This window comes from Beta vulgaris, chromosome 4 (genome assembly GCF_026745355.1).
Source record: "Beta vulgaris subsp. vulgaris cultivar EL10 chromosome 4, EL10.2, whole genome shotgun sequence".
NCBI lineage: Eukaryota > Viridiplantae > Streptophyta > Magnoliopsida > Caryophyllales > Amaranthaceae > Beta > Beta vulgaris.
This window is the reverse complement of record NC_079205.1, coordinates 66,001,409-66,023,785: the sequence shown is the minus strand read 5'-3', so window position 1 is coordinate 66,023,785 and position 22,377 is coordinate 66,001,409. Positions and strand designations below refer to the sequence as shown.

General features: G+C 33.3%; 2 protein-coding genes across 2 annotated transcripts; one reads left to right on the top strand and one right to left on the bottom strand.

Annotated features, from left to right (window-relative positions):
- Positions 1-5,324: 5,324 nt before the first annotated feature.
- Positions 5,325-9,261, bottom strand: LOC104889856 (hypothetical protein). Its single transcript, XM_010675185.4, has 9 exons — positions 9,088-9,261; positions 7,818-8,285; positions 7,595-7,709; positions 7,421-7,486; positions 7,234-7,322; positions 7,033-7,120; positions 6,691-6,927; positions 6,493-6,594; positions 5,325-6,380 (listed from the first exon to the last, which is right to left on the bottom strand). Exons 2-9 carry the CDS (start codon positions 8,255-8,257, stop codon positions 5,637-5,639), a joined length of 1,881 nt encoding a protein of 626 aa, XP_010673487.1. The 5' UTR covers positions 8,258-8,285; positions 9,088-9,261; the 3' UTR covers positions 5,325-5,636.
- Positions 9,262-19,000: 9,739 nt separating this feature from the next.
- LOC104889857 (hypothetical protein) lies at positions 19,001-20,908 on the top strand. Its single transcript, XM_010675186.4, has one exon. The coding sequence runs from the start codon at positions 19,166-19,168 to the stop codon at positions 20,525-20,527; it is 1,362 nt and encodes a 453-aa protein (XP_010673488.1). The 5' UTR covers positions 19,001-19,165; the 3' UTR covers positions 20,528-20,908.
- The last annotated feature ends 1,469 nt before the right edge of the window (positions 20,909-22,377 follow it).

The window sequence follows — 22,377 nt, the reverse complement described above, 5'->3', positions numbered from 1 at the left end:
TAAGAGCTCTACTTTTTAAGGTATTGTCGCTCTCAAAGAGTTTTTTTATATTATTACTAGGAAATTAAGTCAGCTCAAAGGCTAACTCCTGCAAGACTACTAACCCGTAAAAAATACCAAAAGGATTGAACTTCTAAACTCAGGGGCCAAGGGGGAGCGCTCTACCCACTTGAACTAATTCCTATCCTTGCTCTCAAATAATTCGATTTATCTTATTAAGTTCTACACCATTAACCTACTCGGCCAATCGTAATTCTTAATTATTTATGCTCTTAGTTAATTGGCTACTGTTCCTTTATAAAAAAGTTAATTAGCTAATGTATAAAAAAGATTTGGTAACATATAGATGTATCTAACACAAGTTTTCGTATAACAAATATTATTTGTGTATTGTATAATAAATAAGAGGAAAAATACACAAAAAAATATTTTTACATACACAAATAATATTTATTATATACACAAATAATATTTATTATATGAAAATTTATATCTAATACATCTACATGTTAAAGGTTTATGATACCTCTGAAGTTGAAGCCTTGTATAAATTGAAATTGTGGGAGTAGTATCAACCACACATGGGCCTGTAAAACACGTGGAACTGGATCTGCATGGGCCGCTTATTCCAGTTTGGGTTTTGTCTGGGACAAACTAAAAACAACTATTACTATCAAATCTACAAAATTCCAAAAGCAACATTTGTTCACTTTCTGCAACTAGTAATCTAGCATACTTGTATAATTGTATTCAGTGGGCATAAAAGGGAGAGAGCCTATACTATTTTCTGCCATTTGTCTGTTTTGAGCACTAATCTAAAATCGACTCAATCCGAATCAAATACGAACACAGGCGTTATCTGATAATCAATTGTCATCGACGTATGGTGGATTCTCAAGCCAGAGTTAAGAAGATTTATTAGAGAGAGATGTCAAATCTAAACGGAAGGAAAACAAACATAATTACATACAATTATACTTTTATGTTTATAAGTATGCTAAAATTGACAATGCTTCTATGTTAAGATAGGCTTACATCTTAATTAATTCCTCCTAATCAATATATGTATTTTGCATGTGTACACATGCTAATACAATCATTCTTTTACTAAGAACCACCGTATAATTGTCCAATGCAAGTTATGAAACCTTCTGCCAACTTGCATTGTCTCTACAACATTGTATAATTTGGTAAACACAATTTGAAGTTTAGAAAGATTAGTATGGGCCTTCTACTAACTTTTGTAGACAGGGTTGCATGTGCTAAGTACGATCACTCAATGGTAAAAGGGCCCAAGTTACCGATTATTTACACTTTATGTATTTAGTTTAGATTTCCCTGCCTATTTTGAGATTTTTTTTAGTTAGATATAATTATGGTCTTGAATCTTGAGTTAGATCTTTTTTTATAAGACGAGTCTTTATATATATTTGGAAATTTCGAGGGTTAAGGGAAGATATTGTAATTTAACTCCTAGTCCTACACTCCGGAGCTTAGATTTTCATGTTCTTTTCATTACTAATATGATTACAATTTGTAGAATTAGTCTCTTTTCGCTCATTTTAAAGACTTTTTGCTCATTTCATGTTTTTTTTTTCTTTCTCATTTTTAACATTCTTTGCTTATTTTAATAAGCTTTTGCTAATTCTTGGTTTAATAAGAAAATATAGCACTATGCTTGAGCATCATAACATTGAGTAACACTTTTATGGTCCATTTTTACTTTGTGGCCCTTAGAAGGGTTTTAATATTAGAGTCAACCAAACATTTTTTTTGTGTTAGTTAAGGACAAAACCTAGATAAATCTACTAAAACTACAAACTAGGGTTGTTTTTAAAATGGTTCACATAAATCTAATAATGAGCTGTAACATGATGTTCTCCAAGATTCACAACACACCTCAAGACAATTTCAAACATAAGAAAAAAAAAAAAAAAGACTACGAATGAATCGATGTTGGTGAAGGAGTACGTTGGCTTTGGCACTTCTGCAGAAACTACAGCAACCTGAGGTGGGAAAGAATCCTAAGTAAAGATTTTAATTAACATGGTGCGTGCATAAATATTGAAGAAAAGTTAGTAGTCAGATGGGTTTCATAATTAAAGTATTGAAATTTACTCGAAAAAATCATGATTTAGATTTCTTTAGTGGGGAACAAAATTCACTTTCCCAGTTTCCTCGTTCTGGAGCTATGCGCAAATACTATACTTATTCAGTAATATCATATTAGAGAATTATATTACTAGTATTTAGTAGGAGTCTCCTGAGCTGAGGGAATGAACAGTGTTCAAAACCAAAGTATAGAAAGGACGGTTAAATACGTAAGGCACACCAACTTAGAAGCTGTGTACAAGCACCTGAGTTCCGGCCTATGAGGGAATGAACTGTGTTCAAAACCAAGCGATTGGATTAGTACAGAAAGGACGGTTAAATACATAGGGTACATCAATTTAGATGATGGGTATAAAGTTAAACAGTCCAGAAGTAATTGTTGGGGTGAGGATTCGAATCCTGGGCAATACCCTGAAATTCGTGGTGGTACTCTACCGAGCTAGTCACCTCTTCCTCATAGGAAATACAAATTGATGAGACAATTGTAATGGTTGTTAAACTGTTCAGAGAATAAGGCCAATGTGAAATAAAATTGAGCATAAAATATGTACTTCTCTACAATAAAGAATCTCATATTAATTCCATTCCGGAAAAAAAAAAAACTCATTTTAGTTATGTTGCAAATGTGCATATGTTGTGGTTTACGTACTTGTCCTTATAGCTTACATGGTCTTAGCAATTGAGTTAATACATAGCTCTTTGCTCGAATTCTTCAATTTTGGCTTCCACATAAATATGAATTTCAATATTGTGGTAAGAACCAAAGACATAAAATTAGTGTGACTGAAATTACTATAATATTCTTTTTTAACATAAACAACATTAAAAGTAGTAATCAATTGCATATTCAAAACAAACCAATTAATTTCTATCCCCAAACTATATTAGTGAACTTAAAAACATCATTAGAAAGAAATAAGTAGAAAACGCACCAATCCTCAAATCTTTTTAAAAAGATAAGGATTTTATATACATAACATTTCTCTAAAAAAAACACTTGGATTCCGTAAATTATATAAAAAAGATATATTAACGATGATTTCTCAAATAAAAAAGACGAAATAATTAAGAAAATAGAGTTGATCAAGATTATCCAACAACCATCAATGTCACTACTCGCAACTGAGGTTTGATTGTGTTTAGCAATTAACTGAAATAAGTATAGCTTCCTAGAAGCTACTAAGTATGATATTCTTCCCGTCAAAAAAAAAAAAAAAAGTATGATGATATTCTTTCTTCTTTTTAAAACTTTTGAATTTAGTAGTAGAACAGTCCAAATCAATCCAGTCACTGATTGTATTACTCTACTCGTATGTGTTTGGTAGTATTTTGGTAAAGCTGTCATCAGCTTATAATTAGTATATTCTATACATTCCCAAACATTTCAGTACAATAATAAGCTTATACTACTAGCTACAAATACTATTAAATAAATAATAAGGCAAAAGAATAACAATGAATCCTAAGAACTCATTAACTCGGTGAATCTTATCCTGTCTAACAACACAAGTGACCATATTTGCAAGATCTGGACTTTACTCCATCATGCACTGTTTTTTTCCATTATAACTCAACCTCGTAACTTTCTTAGAACTTTCTTATATTATTCATCTTTTGCAGTGCACTGCCTCACTTACCAGGTTGGAAAACAAATTATTTTTGGTTCCACCTGCACAGACCAAGGTGCACCCGATACGATAGAGTGTGCACCCGCGCATGTAACACATCTCTTATATATAATGCCACTACGACATTAACCTCGTGAATTCACGATTTATGTGTTGCATGCAGAACTTACTATTCGAAAGATTAAGAAAGAAGAATATATAGTGAAATTGACATAATTTTACCAAATAAAAAAAAAGCGGCTTTATATTAGTTGGAAGAAATAATTATACCTTTTAAATTATATTACTGGGTATATACGAGTCGAATATTTATTTTCTCAGAAAACATATATACATAAAATAGCAAAGGTTGTGCTTCATGCATTAAGATCATAGTACTGGATTGAAAAAGCTAACTATTTCAAGTTGTTTAGGGAGTTTTTAGAATATAGCAGTACAAAACTGTGTTGCCTAATTGAGCATCAAAACTATAAACAAGACCATCTTTTTCATCCAAATCCCAGCCTTCCTTGATCATGCTAATCTACTCGGTAAGACCAAAATCTGATGCGAAACTTACCTATATTGTGAAACGGAGGGAGTAGCACATTAGATTAATAATTGTGGGAAGTTTGTTGTTGTTGTTGATAATCTTCTACCAATAACAACTGACATGACCTACTTAATATAAATGCAACCACTTATAATTTGTTCATAAGTTGTTATAAAGCTCCAAAGAAAAAGAAAAAAAATAATTTGGTTTTCTGGTATCTGCCTGTACTTGCTAGAGTCCTGGTGTCTGCAGATCTACTACAACAAACATAATGTTTAGTGTATGTAACATCCTCACAAATGCATCTAACTGATCAGATCATCATCACAACTCCAAACTTTCACATGTCATTCAATGTGAACACTCCCACCACTTCTTTCATGCCATGTTATGTCCCTGGACTTTACTATAAAGAAATTCATCACACATTATTAACAACTACATTACTTATTAATAGTCAGTTAAACAAAATCATTTCCAAGCTTCGAGTACTCGTTTACGTAAAACTTTGCTCCTAAACTCCCAGTCTTTCACCAATAGAAAGTGTTTCGTTTTGTATTTGACTATCAAGTTGTTTGAAAGCATAAAAGGAATTAAACAGAGTAGAAGGACAGAAAACTTGGAAAATATACCAAAAGAATGATAAAATAGACCAGGTCTTTCCGCGTAGTCTGATCATCTCACCCATGCAGTAATAACTACTCCCTTTCTGCTTTTCTGCTCAGCCTCCTATACTAATATCTCCAGCTTGTTTTCACACCACCAAATTAAAATCAATAATTAGATCACTTGTGCCATAATATATTATGGTACTAACTACTAATTAATAATAATGAAGTGAAGCAAACACATCACTCTGAGCTGCAAGCGTTTGACAGGGTAGCAACAATTCAAGGATTTGGCAAAGGTCTAGTTGCTGAAAAGTAACTAGTAGATTCCATTTTAACCAAAAAAAAAAACTAGTAGATTCTCCTTCAAAAGATAAAGATTTAAATTGACTAGTAGATTGAATAAGTATTCAATGAAATATACGAACATCAACACAAGATAACTGAGAAACATTGTGTTTCTTTACTTTTATGTATTTCTATTCATTTTCTTACATTCTCTACCTGTATATATGTATGGTATCGAGACAACCCCGAAAAATCTACAAAACTTGTCATCGGGTTCGAAAGACTGCTACTATCCTCTATACACAAGGTACAGAAAGAATGTATAATGTGATATGGACTCAAAGGTAAAAGAATGTAAAGAATGCCTAAAGTTATCAATCTATTATCCTCTATACACAAGGTACAGAAAGAATGAAACAACAAAGAATATTGTTTAGTCAGTACTACCTCCTAACTTACTACCAACACCTACAATGTAGGTTTTCTCCCTTTGATGGATAGGGGTGACAACTGCACACTGCAGTGCCCATGCCCGATACTTTTCCGTGACAGTATCTGTATCGGCGTTGATGCCTTTGGATAGGACCCAGATACATAACCAGGAGAAAACACCGATTTTGTAAGAGCACAAGCACTCCTCGGGGATAAACTCACTTGCTCTAGAGCTCGGAACTGAAGTCCTGATGGGTAATCCCTCACACAGCCTATCCGAGGCCCTGCTCCTGTCGTCCATTTACATGAAAGTTGTTTTCCAAGCTGATAAGACTTCATTTCTTTATGAGAATTAATCCTTTGTAGGATTGATTCTGCTGGAATAACTTCTATTTCTTCTTCGTCATCTTCTTCAATACCTTCATGTTTTTCCGCTTGTTCATCCTGCTCAGAGGCTGAATCGTAACCATCTTCCATATGTAGGTTATCTACAGTGGATTGTAGAGCCAGACTTTCACTGTGCATCTTTACAAGCAAGTCATCTCTTTTAGGTATCTCGAGATTGGTTAATTTTCTACTGAATTCACTTCGACTTGGCTGATCGATTGCAACTGCAGTCTCCTGTTCATATACATCAGGTTTTACTGCAGTGCTATCGATATCAAAACGGTTGCTCTCAACTGTGTTTTCTGCTACCAGTTCTTCTTCGGAGTTGTTTCTGAAGTGTAGGCTGCTTCTTTGCTTTCCAAGTGATTGTTCATCCTCATCCACTGGATCCAACTGATCAACATAAAACAAATTCAAAAGATGTATTAGTCCATGTGGTCTTCTGTTTTTTATTTATTTTTACTTCCAAAAGCGCAACGAATAGTAGCATAGCGCTGTTTCTTACCTTAACATCTGTAAGATCCACATTATTTTCTCCGAGGAAAGAAATGAATTCTTGAAAGTTTTCTGCAGTCGGCCTATAATGGCCACTGTGAGGCCATACTGCCTGTTAAAGAACAAGAGACTATGCTTATCAGTAACCATATTTTAACAGATACGAAACAAAAAAAAGTTACAAGGGCAATCAGATCATGACTGTTACCTTTAGGATGCCATTCTCGACCACTAATCTCCCAGCAGCCAATGTGGCACCTCCAGCCAGGAAGCTAGAGTGCTGAAATGTGCCTTTCTTCTTCTTTCCAACATACAAGTTCCTGGATGTACTCAGCACAAATATCCATTTGGCATCGGGATCAGATGAGGTGTTGAGGAGTTCCCCGCTTTCTTTGTGGAAGAATTTCCCATCCTCAAGGGTAACTTCATAAGCCATTCTTTCCAACTGAGATAACGAAGTCAGTTAGTTAGCATGCTGCTCATAAGAGATTATACAAAACTTTCACATTTCAAATTAAACAAAAACTAGTAAGGTATATATATTGCTTACTGGTCCAAGATATTTGATGCATTGTTGCTGAAGTTTCCCTCTGGGGCATTTCTCTAGATTAACCTCTTTTCCTTCTCCAATATCAAGCCTGTGTAAATCAATATGACATATATCAGAAAAAAGGATAGTTTTATCATGACAAATTAAAAACAGCTATATTAAGCTATTTCAAAAGTGGCAAGGTATTCAAATCAATCTTACCAATAAAAGAAGGGTTCTCTGCTCTGAGACTCGAGCCATTTCGTATAGTAGAAGTGAAGATTATGTCCATAACGATGTCGAGGGTCAATCTGTAAACAAAGAAATCAAATTTTAGCAGTTAGCACAAAGTCACTATCAACAAATTGAAAATAACAAAAATTACACTAAGAAGCAGCATAATACTTACTGCCTCTAACCAATGTTGTAAGGCGAGTTTTTGAGCTTTGCTATTCTTTGACAATCCTTTACCAACCTACAGTTTCAAAAGAAACACTTTGAGACACCAAAACAAAATGAAAAAAATTACATACAATACAGGGAAAAAGAATGAAAATATGCAGAATTAAGTTGACGTTTCTACCTTAGCAGCCCTGGTTTTCGCTCTAGACCAACGTGACAATGCAGTCTCGTGGTGTTCAATGTCAAAAAATGATATCGAACTATGCTTGAGCTCCGCAAAATCTATAAGCTTCCACCTATAATGACAAACCAAAGCACTCGTTAAGACACCAATTTCAATCCAGGCACTATACTAGTAGTAAATGGTAAAATACAACATTGCAATCATGAAGTATTAATCTCACCAGCTTTGCTCAACAAGTACTGCACAATCTGCAAGCTTCCTCCTGGTGCGAAAGCTTTTATAGACTTTCTGCAACTTGACAGCAGCCTCATCTTTCGGGCTCCCAAAATGAGCAACGGGCGATTGAGCACAGAAACCAGCATTGGATTTAAGTGATTGGATATCCAAATCCTCCAATTTATCAGGATTAGGATTCACTGAGATCAATGTGTCCTTTTCTCTTTGTTTAAAGTTAAAAGATCCTTCAATTATCATCTTTCCAGAACCAAAAGATTTCTTTAGAATCATGGATTCCGAATCATCTTCTCCTTTGAAGCTTATAGACCTTTCAGGGGTCTTCACTTCATCATCACCCAAACTCACTGATTTTACAATAATCGAATGCAACCCACTTTCTAAATCGTTGTAAGTGGCAAAGGGACATGAATATGATATGCCCATCCGACAATCAACAATCAACAATCAATCCCTACAAAATTTTTCAAGGAACAATCAGCATCATACTCATAATACCACCCAAAAACAAACGGACAATGCTACATCTACCCGATGGGTAGTTAACCCACTAGAATTAGAACATTAAAAAACTATTAGAACTGATGAGTTGGATTCCACCAAGATAAAGTTTTTCCCAAAACAAATGCAATGCCATGTACACATATAGATATAAGCCAAAGAATGAACAAAATTCCTGTCTCATGGAATCAAATTTATTCCAAGGACACTGAATTTGACCATCACATAATAACTTTATAATAATGATACTCGTACACATTTGGTAAGGGGTTAACAAGAGGTCACAGGTTCGAATTCCGGAATATAATAATAATCTCAGCTCGAACCCAGATTAGTTGGAGTCTAGTAGGCTCTGGAATATCGCGTACTTTTTCACCCATAACAAGATTCCAGGGTGTTATTTAGAAAGTTAAAAGAGTATATGCAGTTAAAAAAGTCATATAACATGTATTTCATGCTTCTATTCAGTGGGAATAACTCATAACTCATAACTTTTTTTTAGATAAATTATTTTTGGGTACAAGCACATATTTTACTAAACAAATGCAAGTTAACAACATTGAACAGAAAATGGATCCAGAAATTCAAACCTATATACAAGAAAAACAGTTTCAGATCAAGCAAAAAACAAGATTACCCATTATAGTAATATCAAAAATATACTTCTTCATATGATTTAAGCCACACTAATATGGAAACACGCAATACAACTGGAAAAAAAAAACAGGAAACATTCAAAAGAATTGACGATTTACCTGGAACTTAATGAGAAATTTAAGATAATGGGAGTAATATTAATATAGTTGTAAAAGAAAGAATTTGCTTAGAAATTTTGGTTAAGTTAAATAGAAATTGGGTATTTGTTTTCCCTTGTTGTGTATTGAGAAAAGAATTGTTTCGTGAGAAATTGCAATGCAAACTCAAGTGGTTGTTGCAGAAATATATATAGGGGGGCTCAACAGAGAAAGAAAGACAGTCAGCAACCACGTGGAGCGGACTTAAAAGAGCCAAAGCTACTACCGTCAAGGTTACTCTCTACTTTACCTTTTTACCCCTGTCCTCAACTTTTACAAATTTATTTCAATTTTCCCTCCTATGAAATTGCATAACCCAAAAAAATACATACTCGTTATTTTGTCGGTGTAATTCTTAAATGTTTCATATTTAGTACGTTTGCCCTCTTTAAGCCTTGTACTTGTAGCACTAGAGTTTGGTTTTGGATATTATTGTTGGATTGTGTTTAATGCTATTTGTAATCTAGGGAAAGAGATGAATTTTGTTTCACCTTGTTGAGGTAATACTTACTCTGTAATAATGGACCATAATATATACTAGATCTCTCCGTTTCAAAAAGTATGTAAATCACCTTTATGCATATTAAAAATTGGAAAATGATATATATAGCCCTTAGGGCTATGTATAAGAAGTTTAAAATAGAAATAAAAATTTGAATCAAGCATTTATTACCTCAAATGATGTGAAATTTTGTCATGAATTCATAAATTTTTTCCATTTTAAGACATGTATTTAGTGCTTATATGTAGCCCTTAGGGCTACATATAACATTACCCTTAAAAATTTAGTTAGTTTTAATAAGAATTGACATTAAATTGTATTGATAATAGAAAATAGCCTATAATATTATCTTGATAGTATAAAGTTGCATTTAATTTTACATTGATAATGTAAAATGCCTTATATTTTGAAACAAAAACTTTTAACTAAAATGACTTATAATTTGAAACAGAGGGAGTACTTATTTCGTTTCTTTTTACTTGCAACGGTTTGACTTTTACACTTTTCACAAATTATATTTACTTTGTCTTTGGTGCTTTATAGTTCAAGAAAAACATATTCATGTGAAATTTTATTATATTCGGTTCAGTGTATATTTACAGAATATCTACTTTGTATTTTTAATTTTTCGTTAATTAAAGATATTAGTAGTTGAAGTTATGCATTAATCACAAATAGAGGTGGGCATAGGCCGTGCCGGGACAGTCCACGTGCCAAGCCCGCGTGCCTCGTGCCACAATGTGCCGTGCCAAAACGGGCCAAGAAATGCTCGTGTCGTGCCGGGCTCGTGCCAAGTTGTAAAATCTAAGGCCCATGCACGACCCGGCCCACGTGCCGTGTCGGGCCGGCTCGTGCCGTGCCATCGTGCCTTATACAAATTTTGAATATTATGAAATTTTAACCAAAATAAGCGTGTCAACTTGTGGGCCGGCCCGCTCGTGTCGGGTTCGTGCCAAACTTTTAGAATGTTGTTCATGCATGACCCACGGCCCACCACTCGTGTCGGCGTGCCGTGTCGTGCTCATAGCGGGCTCGTGCTGGGCCGGGCTCAAATCGTGCCGGCCCTCGTGCCCGCCCGACCCATGCCCAGTTCTAATCACAAATATAAAAGTCAAACATGACATATAACATAGGACTGATATATCGATCGAAGGGGGTAATATATAGCTCTATGAGTCTTATTTAATCTGTGTATAGCACCAATATTTGCAATGTGTGAGAGATGTTGTAATACATGTAATGATTGCTTTAAAGAGATTTAAAAAGCTACTCATTCTAACAAGATTTATCTTTTTTTTAGCTAGGGATCTTATTTTCTTAATTACTCCATAATTAAGCTAGTTTGGCTAGGAGTAGTCCAACAATAGGTGACCTACTGGGAATTTTCTCGGGATGCACATAAGTGAAGACAAAATGCGTCGGAAAAACTTGTTTTAAGCGGTTTTTATAAGTGCGTAATTTTTTAAAATTAGTAGAAATAAGCTTTAATAATTGAACTAATTTCAGATCAGTTTTATTAGGTAAAATGAACATAATCTCAATTAATAAGATTTTCGTTATATTTTGGGTATGAAATCCATCTAAATAGACTCGCATTTTTGTACTAAACACAAGTGATAATAGTATATAATTGAAAACCTCCAAGTTCAATGGCATATAAGTTACGAAATCAAAAGTTTTGGTTAGAAATTCCTTTTTTACCAATTCTCCAATTGACCTCGTATAACATCATAGTCAAGTACTTGTGACTTTACCATAAATTTGATAGTCAATTTAAGGAAAAAAAATGGAAAATAAGTGTTTGACCATTTCCTATACTCTTTATTATGTCATGTAATATGCACTTCACCTTGTTTAACAAGTAAAAAGTTTCTTATTTTCTTAGCTTAACTTGCAAGCTACTGCACAAAGAATATTTCTGATGAAATATTTTGGGGGATAAATTCGATGACTCAGTTAGCTAATTACTATTATTTATATTGTTTTTAGTAATTAATTGGCCAAGTACACTCAACCTCCTGAGTTATGGGGTAACAAGGGGATCCCAATTCCCAACCCATAAGGAAACTTCCAGAAACTAAAAAGTGAGGATTTATAACCACAATCAAATATCCACACAAATACCCCAAATTTGTAGTTAATGAGAGTCGAACTCCAAGCCCGACCATGAGATTGGGATGTGGGAGCTCCAACCATTAAACTCTCACGTGATTCTCAGACTCGGTTAGCTATATTGAAACAAAAATAACACTATCATAGAAACTTTTTGTGGGTGGGGGCCATTCCAATATTCCATAGATATGACTATCCTTAATCAACTCTATGATGATGTATTAGCTAACGTACACAAAAGGGGTTTAGCAAGTTTAATTGGATAATATTGTGATTAGTTGAAAACATAATAGAATGTTGAAAAATTACGACAATAAGTAGCGAAACGGAGTTGTTGAAACTTCTTGCAATGTTCGTGATTATAGTGACCCATTGGTTGACTTGAATATCCTGTTAAAAGAATTAAAAAGAAAGGTGTGTACTGTGTACTTGATGCGCTAATGGCAACAAAAAGACTAGTGTAAAGTCTAAAGGTCGGAAGGTTTGCACTGTGGTCTGTGGCCCACTTATTCAAAGAGAAGTTCAGCAGAGTAAGGGTGGCCGGGTGGGTGCCTACTATCTCTACTAGCTACCGAGGTGTTTCAAGTCAATCTTCTACATCAACCCACTAAAACAATAAGTCAATGCCGGAAAATGGTCGAAGAGTCTGATCTGATAAGAAAATCGCATTTAAAGGTTGTTTGTAACAAAAAAAAAATTATAAGGTTGTTTCTCACCAGATAATACTTTTAAAAGGTTGTTTCTGCCAAAAAACTCTCTATATGATTCTATACTTCTACATATATGTCCGGTTGAATTGATAGTAGACCATTGGACAGATCGAATTTTGGTCGGTGCGAGTCAAAAACAGGTCGGGTCATGAGGGTTATGACGGTCGGGTCAAAGCAGATTGCTGGTCGATATAGCTAGGATTGATAATGATTAATGGGCGCGCTAACTAAGAGCTATGAAAAATAATGGAAAAAGAGAGATAAAAGTGATATACAATTGAAAATGTACCTGTACATGTAATTTTATTTACAATAATATCTATTTTATTTTTCAAAAATATTCTAGACGGTCTCTATTGGACTAATTCTCTTTTTAATATTGACCTTATCAATTTAAAAGTAGACGGTCTCTTACAAGACAAACCATTTTTCAATAATTCACTGAACTTCAACTGATAAATTAAAAGCTCCTTCATGAACTTGTACTAGTTCATGATTTAAGTAATTCATCCTTGATCATCTAATTAATCGACTTACAGCCTACAGGGCTTACTTATGGATCCAGGATAGAGAAGCTTAATTGAAGAGCAAGATTAATTATTATATGCTGTTTATACATACATAGTTACACACACAAAAAAGAATAAGATCTGCTGCATAATTTGATGTCAGTACGTACATCAGTCCACTTGTACGTAATATTCATAGGCTCAAGGAGTTGAACTAATTAAAACGAGACAATAGTTATGAGTTTATCACTTTATGGTCGTATTTATAGTATTAGGTGGGTTTAATCCACAGAAATTCAAGTACATACAGTGTACGTATTTAGGTCTAGAATTTGACACATGTTCGTATCATGTATGTAAGTAGCTTTTAGGTTCCCATGATACGTACATAACAGCATATACCAAGAATAAGATCAAAATTCAAATATATAATTCAGTTCTCATGATCATCTTAGATATTGGAATCTTAATTTGTAACCAGGAACTTATAAAATATATAGATCTATATATATTGCAATCATGAGATATCGCACAATTAGATTAAACAAAGTCTTAATTGCATCCTAAGCATACACGTAAAATTTTTAAAAATGTCGACACCATATAATCTATGTGGTCGCTTTGTATTGGTAGGAGTCATTTATTACTTCCAAATTGAGGAGTTACAAATATAATACTATCATGCATCTATTAAATATTCCATTAATTTATTGGACTTAACAAGAATTGGGTGGCTTAGAGATTTCATATATCAACATCATCAAACTAGTTACATATTCTCATGCTACCATTTTCGTAATTAATGAGAAGAGAGTCTCGCAAAAACATTATAAAAGTAGAAGCGTTTGTTAATTTGGGTACACTATTTAATGCAAACCAATTAGATAAAATTAAAGGAAGATTATCTTTACTTTTGAGGTAGAAGTGGAACAATGATCAGTTATATTATACAAAAATTCACGTATCATAAATAATACTCACTTTTCTTTTACGATATATAAATTACAACAATGTCGATCATATGTATCAGTAACCACTAATATCTTCAACTATTATAATAATATTAACCATGCGTATAAATTACCATATATATGGTGAAGTGTTTTAACAACCACATAAATATAGTTATTATTAAAAACTTGTTTATGGAACCAAAAAATTACTTTTTTAGTTGTTTAGTAATTATGTAGTAGGCTTGGACGGCCATCCTAATATTATCTCTTTTAATTTGAAGCCCAATACCTCTCCCAATAGTAACTCGCTCTTGGCTGATGAGATCAAATCCAGGACCACATACACAAGAATATAAGAATCTTATGATTATGTTGTTATACTTATTTAGTTTCAATGCAAAATATGAAAAGTTTACCAATAGTAGTTGAAGAAAGTCAACTAAAAATCTTATATCTATCAAGTTCATGTATATATATATATATATATATATATATATATATATATATATAGTATATACATTATATAATTATGCATATGGTTTGTATCATTTGATCACGAAATGAAAATTGTATTAAAAATGAATTTACAGACAAACCATAGTCGGATGAGGATTCTAACAACCACGTACAAACATATGTACTATATGTAGGTAGCAAAAGCATGATATTATGGTAAACAATAGTGTTAAAACCTAATTAGTTGAAAAGAAGAACCAGTAAGATGCATGCATTTGGCATGTGCATACTATATAAGCACCCAAAACAGCGCAATTTGAAGGAAAATAATTAGTCTATCCACCAGATAATATACCCATCACTAATAGAGAGTAATGGTAAGTGATGATAGTGGAATCCAATTCACATGATTAATAATATTTTAATGCTTCTATTAGTAATGAGTAGATTATCAACCGGGTAGATGTAGCAATATTCCGATTTAAATGTTAAAGAAGTAAAAAGTCAAAGGAAAGAGTACGTAATCGTCCCTACCTCATGAGTCATGAGGACTCAAACAATCAAACCAAATCAAATGGCTACAACTACGATGACGATTTGAGCTGTCCATAGCATTTGCATTAATATTAAGACTAACCATAAAAATAATTAATGCAACTGATCAATCGAATAATAATTGGAGCAAGAAAAAATCAATAGAAATCAGACAAAACACTGTCAAGCACAACTGTCATCTCTCAGATCTCCATGCACATAAAATTATTTCATTTTCAATTCAGTGTTAAACTAGAATTATAAATTAAGGATATTGTATGATTGTATCATTAATTAGAGTAGATTAGATGAGAAAGTATGGGAGTACATTGTTACCGTACATATGCAATACTTGGTTCGATGTTGGGCCACGTTTCATTGGACAATTCACCCACGTTACACTTCCCTACTATACCCTCCTCCTTTATAATTAGCTTAGCTTAGCTTCCTACATTTTATCCCTATCTTCATTAGTCATTACTACTAATAATTTATTCAAGAATTATTAGCTACAAAGATGATTGCAAGATATATGAAATAATATGATAGAAGAAAAGGTAGTTGGATATGAATTTGATAAATTTACTAATTGATCATGAGAATCAAGCAACTTAATCATCCAAATAAATGGTAGCTAAAAGTTGAAATTTTTAGTTTATGTGGGAGGTATAAAGATAAATTGCTTTTTGTACTTATCTATGACTATATGGGGGAGCTTAAGAAGAATAACAGTTATGATCTTTATCATAAGTTTAATACGAAACTATTATGATACATTCGTCATTGTATGAGAACGTCATAGTACGCCAACTAGGCTGTTAAGGTCATCATCATGACCTTAGCGGCCCCGACGACTATGTCCCAATGAGGCACCAGAGATCCATTCTCATCAATCGGCGACAATAGAGCCTTGACGTCTGAACACTTTGATCCATCTACAGTTGATACGTGTATGAACACGATGAACCATATATATAGTGTTCACTAGGTATTCATATCCTACGTACCCTATCTCACCTCACATATACTTAACCTTTGTCGCACAATATTTTGCCACCTTATCTTACTTAGGCATCAAAGAGATTTTCCTCGGACAACCTCCGAGATAAGCCAACCTTTGCTATTTCCGCAAGTATATATTCTACATTATTTGACCGGTATCACCCATGCATGGACGTCAAGATTTCTCATCTCTGCAAGGACGTCATGACATCCTTGTTTCACACACTAAACAACAATCTTGTAAAGTTGACATATCCTATTAATGTTATTATGGTAGGCTAGATTGTGTCTTTTTATGAGAAATATATAATATCAATTATACTGTAACTTTACGTTTTCCATATGGAAAAATTGCAAAAACCTCCTTGTAATAATGTAACTATGCAAGGTGTGCTAAGTGTAATTGGGTTTATACTGTAATAAAAGTTAATAATTAGATCTACAATTTTGTAATTTTCACCCAAGTAGATTTTTAGTTGAACTTCGAAGAAACAAAAAGAGTGGAACTTATAGCTAGTTTAGTTGGCTGTCTTATTGCCTAATCACGAGATCAGAACTCATAAAATCGTTATAGATTAATAATTGAGCAGATTACTCCTAATATAGAGAAAGAAAGTAGAGATGATCAACTAACTAATCAAAGTAAGAGTTTTAAACTAATGATGATAATAATAATATTAATACGGAATTAAATATGAATGTGAGCTGCTCCCTAGTTCCCTCTCATAACAATTAACAGCTTAACATGGCATGTAATGCAAGTAGGTCTTGCAGAATGGAACACAAGATTTCTGACAAACACCAAGGACGACTAGTACTTAACATGCATGCTTTGACCTATTCATTATTTGACGTACATCATATGAGGATATATACTAGCTTTTGCAACTTTTAAAATTAGATAATATACAAATTAATGCCATCTTAATTTTTTTATTTTTATTTTTATTTTTTTATATATATTGTAACAGTTTTGACTTTTACAGTATTCAAATACAAATTTTGAGCATATTATTATGCTATAATATTATTAATTTTTTTATTATATATTATGTTGTTGGATTAGTTTCAATAGAGGTTTTCGAAGTTAATTATTCTATTTTGACTAATTAATTAGATATTTTCTTCAATATTCATTAGCGTTGTAAGATTTTGACTTCGACACTTATCAATGGTCGGCTTATAACTCTGACCATTGATATATCTAGTTATCAATTAGTGAAAATTATTGAAAATCTTTTAATTTATAAATATATATTGAGATAAGTCTAACAACAATTTTCATGTTAAAATTTCTATTACATATGGGCCAAAAGTTTTTTTGTCAAAGTTAATATATAAACAATGTACAACTTAACAAGTCAAACATTGCAACTAATAAAAATAAAAGAATATTAAAAATATTAATGATCAAAACTATGACAAGTGTAATATAGTCTAAACAATGAAATTATTCAACAATGGACCGAAATGGTTTATAGGAGGTAGATTGTGGATATTAGAGGATAGGATAAGAAGGGGATAATAGAGTGCCTATCAGGCTATCCTCCATTGTTTGGTATTTGTTTGTAAATAAAAATAGATTTATATTTAGATTATTACCAACTAATCTCCCCCATTTTCTTATACATTATGATTAAAGAGATTTGTAACACAATAAGGAGGAAGTAGAGTTTAGCCAACTATAAGTTAGGAGGTTCCATCCTAAAACCAATTGGTGATAGGAGGAGTAACTCCTACTCTTATAAATTAAAGTGGTTTATATCCAGTAGCGATCAATTTAGACGAGTCCCGCAACCCGGGCTCTGATACTAAGTTAATTTTTAGATTATATGAAAATGGGTCTGGGTAACCCAATAAGGAGGAGGAGAGTTTAGCCCACTTACAAGCTAGGAGGTTCCATCCTAAAACCAATTAGTGATAGGAGGAGTAACTCATCATCTTATAAAGTGGTTTATTCTCTCCTCGTTCTCCAATGTGGGACACTCACAAGTGGACTTTCAATAAGTTTTAACAGGATAAGATTTGGATGTTGGATTTGGATAAGGATAAAACCTCCCTCTTATTCCAACATCCATCTCTCTATTTCAATATAGAGGGGAGCATGTAATACTCTTATGATTACTCTTAAAGTATTTGATGTACAGTTCATATTAACCATATATTACTTCCGTATTTTTTTAGTTGCACTAGCTATTTGTTTTTCGGCACTATTTATCAACCAACTTTGTTAAGCTATATTGCATCATTATATAAAGGAAAAAAAAACATAGTCAAGTGTGCTCTTGTTAAATTCGTTTCTATGCGAGAATTTCAAATATCAAATTCTTATAATTTTAACTTACACCCAATAAGAGATATGAACTTTCAAAAAAGTGTCTCGACAAACGTAAAAAGCAAATGGTGCAACTAAAATAATACAGAGGTAGTATATCTTTAAATTCTACCGATCACATGCTAACACACTCCAATGTTAATTTTGCTTACTTGGAAGCAATCTTGGGATTAACGACCTTTTGAGAAGTTTCTCGTAATGCGCATGATCAAGTAAGGATAAATAAGACCCTAGATGAAGTGTTGTTGCTATGTAGGGACAAATGGACAATTGTTTTCCCTAATTGCGCATTTGGTGAAGATAGACTTGGTTTGATTAGGGATCGGATCATGGTATTACAAATAACATACAAAACGATAGGATAATAATTTTTTAAAAGAAAGTTAGAATTAATTATATGGACCAATAATATTGAGTGGCATATTTTTTTTTGAATTTTTTTTAAAACAGAAATACAATCACTAGGGGGATCTCAAGAATTGGGCCACCGTAAAATTGAGTGGCATATAAATTGGCACAAAAAATGAAATAGAAAATAAACATTTTCAAGAATACAATATGCTTACTTGGGTTTCATCCTAAAAAAGAAAAAAAACAATTCACGAAAAAATAATTAATTTAAATTCAACTAAGCTTGAGTAAATTATAATATAAGCTTAAGTGCACTTCTCTTTCCCCTAAAAAAATAATAATACAAGCTTAACAAATTTTTATAGAGATCAAATAAGTTCAGATAAGTTGAATCGAGATACGACGACGAAGCGAACACGCCTGATTGGTTATTGTCAAGTTCTCATAGCCACAAGCCCCAAAAAAAGAGAGACATGGCCCTTGAATTTTCGATAGAGTTGTAGACCAACCAATGAAATGAATTATCCAAATCTCTTACTTTGTCACTGTAAATACTTTTTCCAATCCACGAAACCATGGCAATAAGCCTCTCAATTAATTCCAGTCCTCCGATCTCTTCTTTCTATGGCATCAAACTTTTGCGAACCAATTCACAAACCCTTTTCGGATCTAATCCTAAACCCAAAACCCACTTCTCTAAACCTCTTTCTGCCAATACTAATGCAATACATGGAACACGATTAAAGTTTCTTCAACCAAAAGAAAAACAAGTGAACTTGAATAAGAGGGAATCAAGGAATTTTCGATGTAATATTTCTGGGTTTGATTTGGGTGGATTTGAAGGTCCTCAATCTGTTCTTGAAGCAGCTGGTGTGCTTACAGCAATCATTGTTGTTCATGAAAGTGGTCATTTTTTAGCTGCTTATCTTCAGGGAATTCATGTAAGTAAATTTGCAGTTGGATTTGGTCCAATTTTAGCTAAATTTAATGCAAATAATGTAGAATATTCACTTAGAGCATTTCCTCTTGGGGGTTTTGTGGGTTTTCCTGATAATGATCCAGACAGTGAAATTCCAGTAGATGATGTTAATTTACTGAAAAATAGACCAATTTTTGATAGAGTTTTGGTGGTTTCAGCTGGTGTAATTGCCAATATAATATTTGCTTTTATCATAATCTTTGTCCAAATTGTGTCTGTTGGTTTGCCTGTGCAAGAAGCCTTTCCTGGGGTCCTTGTTCCTGATGTTCGACCTTTATCAGCAGCATCTCGGGATGGATTACTTGCTGGAGATGTAATTCTTTCTGTTAATGGCCTCGAGTTGTCGAAAACGGGGCCTAAAACTGTTTCAGAAGTTGTTGAGGTGATTAAGAGAAGTCCCAGTAGAAATGTGTTGCTCAAAATTTTAAGGGGAGGTCAGGGTTTAGACCTTAAGGTAACTCCAGATGAGAGTTTTGATGGAACTGGTAAAATTGGTGTTCAGCTGTCTCCTAATATCAGTATCAGAAAGGTTAAGCCAGATAATATTGTTGAGGCTTTGAATTTCACTAGAAAGGAATTTTGGGGTCTGTCCTATAATGTGATTGATAGTTTGAAACAGACATTTCTCAACTTTTCGCAATCAGCTGAAAAGGTATCAGGCCCGGTTGCCATAATCGCAGTGGGAGCAGAAGTAGCAAGGTCGAACATTGATGGACTATACCAGTTCGCGGCAATTCTCAATATTAATTTAGCAGTGATAAATCTTTTACCGTTGCCAGCATTGGATGGGGGTACACTGGCTTTGATACTTATAGAGGCAGCCAGAGGAGGGAAGAAGCTCCCTATGGAAGTGGAGCAGAAAATAATGACTTCGGGTATTACATTAGTCTTGTTTCTTGGGGTATATCTTATTATCCGCGACACTCTAAATCTTGATATCATCAAAGATATGTTGTGATTGTGATTTAGATCAAGTTCAGTTCATTGAGGAACCCTATCCTAAAAGATCAATTCACTTTGATTACTAGAGTGACTATGTGGTTATGATCATGAAGACTGGAGGAATTTGCTTATTTCGAGTGAAGACCATATAGAATGATGATTTCGTTTCCTTGAGCTGGTTCCTGATGGATGCATTGGCTAAGGCCAAGATACTTATAGATGGTCCTTATTACTTGTATTGCTTCTCCTGCTTCATCGCTACCATAGATCTTATAAACTTTAAATTTTGTCGATGTTGGAGAGGAGTCTGTGATCAGTAATTACATTAAAGAGATGGCCATGAGATTGTTCATTGTTATCTTTAGATTGATTATGAATACACAGTAAATTATGCAGAGTTTAAGTCTTTCAGTATCCGCAGCCCTGTTCTTATTTTCACAGTATAGCTCCTTGTTTGACATCTTTCAAGCATGAATCCTAGTTTTTTGTCATGCCAAATTGTATGAAGCAATATAGGATTTTCACACGGCCAACACCCGAGGTTCGTGCCGAAATCATCATTCAGCCTAGATTCCTGCCTGAATAGTGAATTCTAGGTAGAAAGGCAGGGGCAACTTCTGGACGTTTTTGTCAATCTCTCAACATTCTCTATAGAGACACGGGCCGTGCGAGTTGCAACCTTGTATATATGGGGTTTCAACTTTCAAGCAGGCTAAACTACCAACTTATTTCTACCTGGCTAATATCCAAAACTTCTAGAATGGTTATCATAAATTTTACCATGGGTTTGTAGTGAAGCATATTTGTAAGATTTTGATGTTTCTGATAACAAAACATACTACTATTACTAACATTGAAAATTTATATGAAAAAAGGAAGATGGAAGAAATTGAGAAACTTTATAAACTTACAAGGTAAATTATTGCAAACTTGTGGAATCAAGAAACTTTATAAACTTATGGAGATAAAAAGGTAAACTTAAAGCCAATTGTTTGCAAAAATGTTAGGTAAAATTAGTTGTAGTTGTTGGCTTTTTGTTAGAGAATTTGTAAGCCAACAAGCCAAAAGTCAATCCAAAAAGCTGCTCCACGCAACTTTGTTATGTTAGCTTAAAAGCCAGATTTTCATCCAACCAAAAAACCAATAACCAAACACTTTTCTTTTTACCGTTTGACCAACTTGAAAACTCAAAAATTAAAAGCAAATGAAAAACCATTTACTCTTAGTTATTGTTACAACCCACTCAAGTTGGAACTTGGATATAAGTCTATTAACCGATGTAATAGTGATTTATACAAATAAGTTCAGGTAGTCAATGTAAATCTAATAGGATTAGCGGCCCACTATAACTTTTTTTTTTTTATAATATTAAAGATGATCCCTACTATGACTAGTTGAGTGATTTATATATAAACATATTTGAAAGTCAACCGTGTAATATAATTTTCTGGTTTGCAACTTGTTTCAAAATAAGTCTAGTGAACATGTAATTTATTTTTCTGATGACAAGTACAACCTATTTTAGAATAAGACTCGTGAACATTATTAGACAAAATAATAGTATAATAAAAATGAAGCATTAGGAGAGGATACATTATACTATATTAGGTATTTATAATGTTTAAAAGTTTGACTTGTGAGCCTTCCAATTGGCCTTCAGCAACCTATTAATTAAGAACCAACTATTATTGCCAAGAATTGCTCACAACCAAATATAACTTAAATTAGATAGAAAATAATTAATTTAGTTTCTTACAGTATATTTTTGATGTGATTTTTTTAATATGTTTATACTTTTTTTTTATAAGAATAAGAGTTAGTTCAAGTGGGTAGAGCGCTCCTCCTTTACCCTTGAGGTCAGGAGTT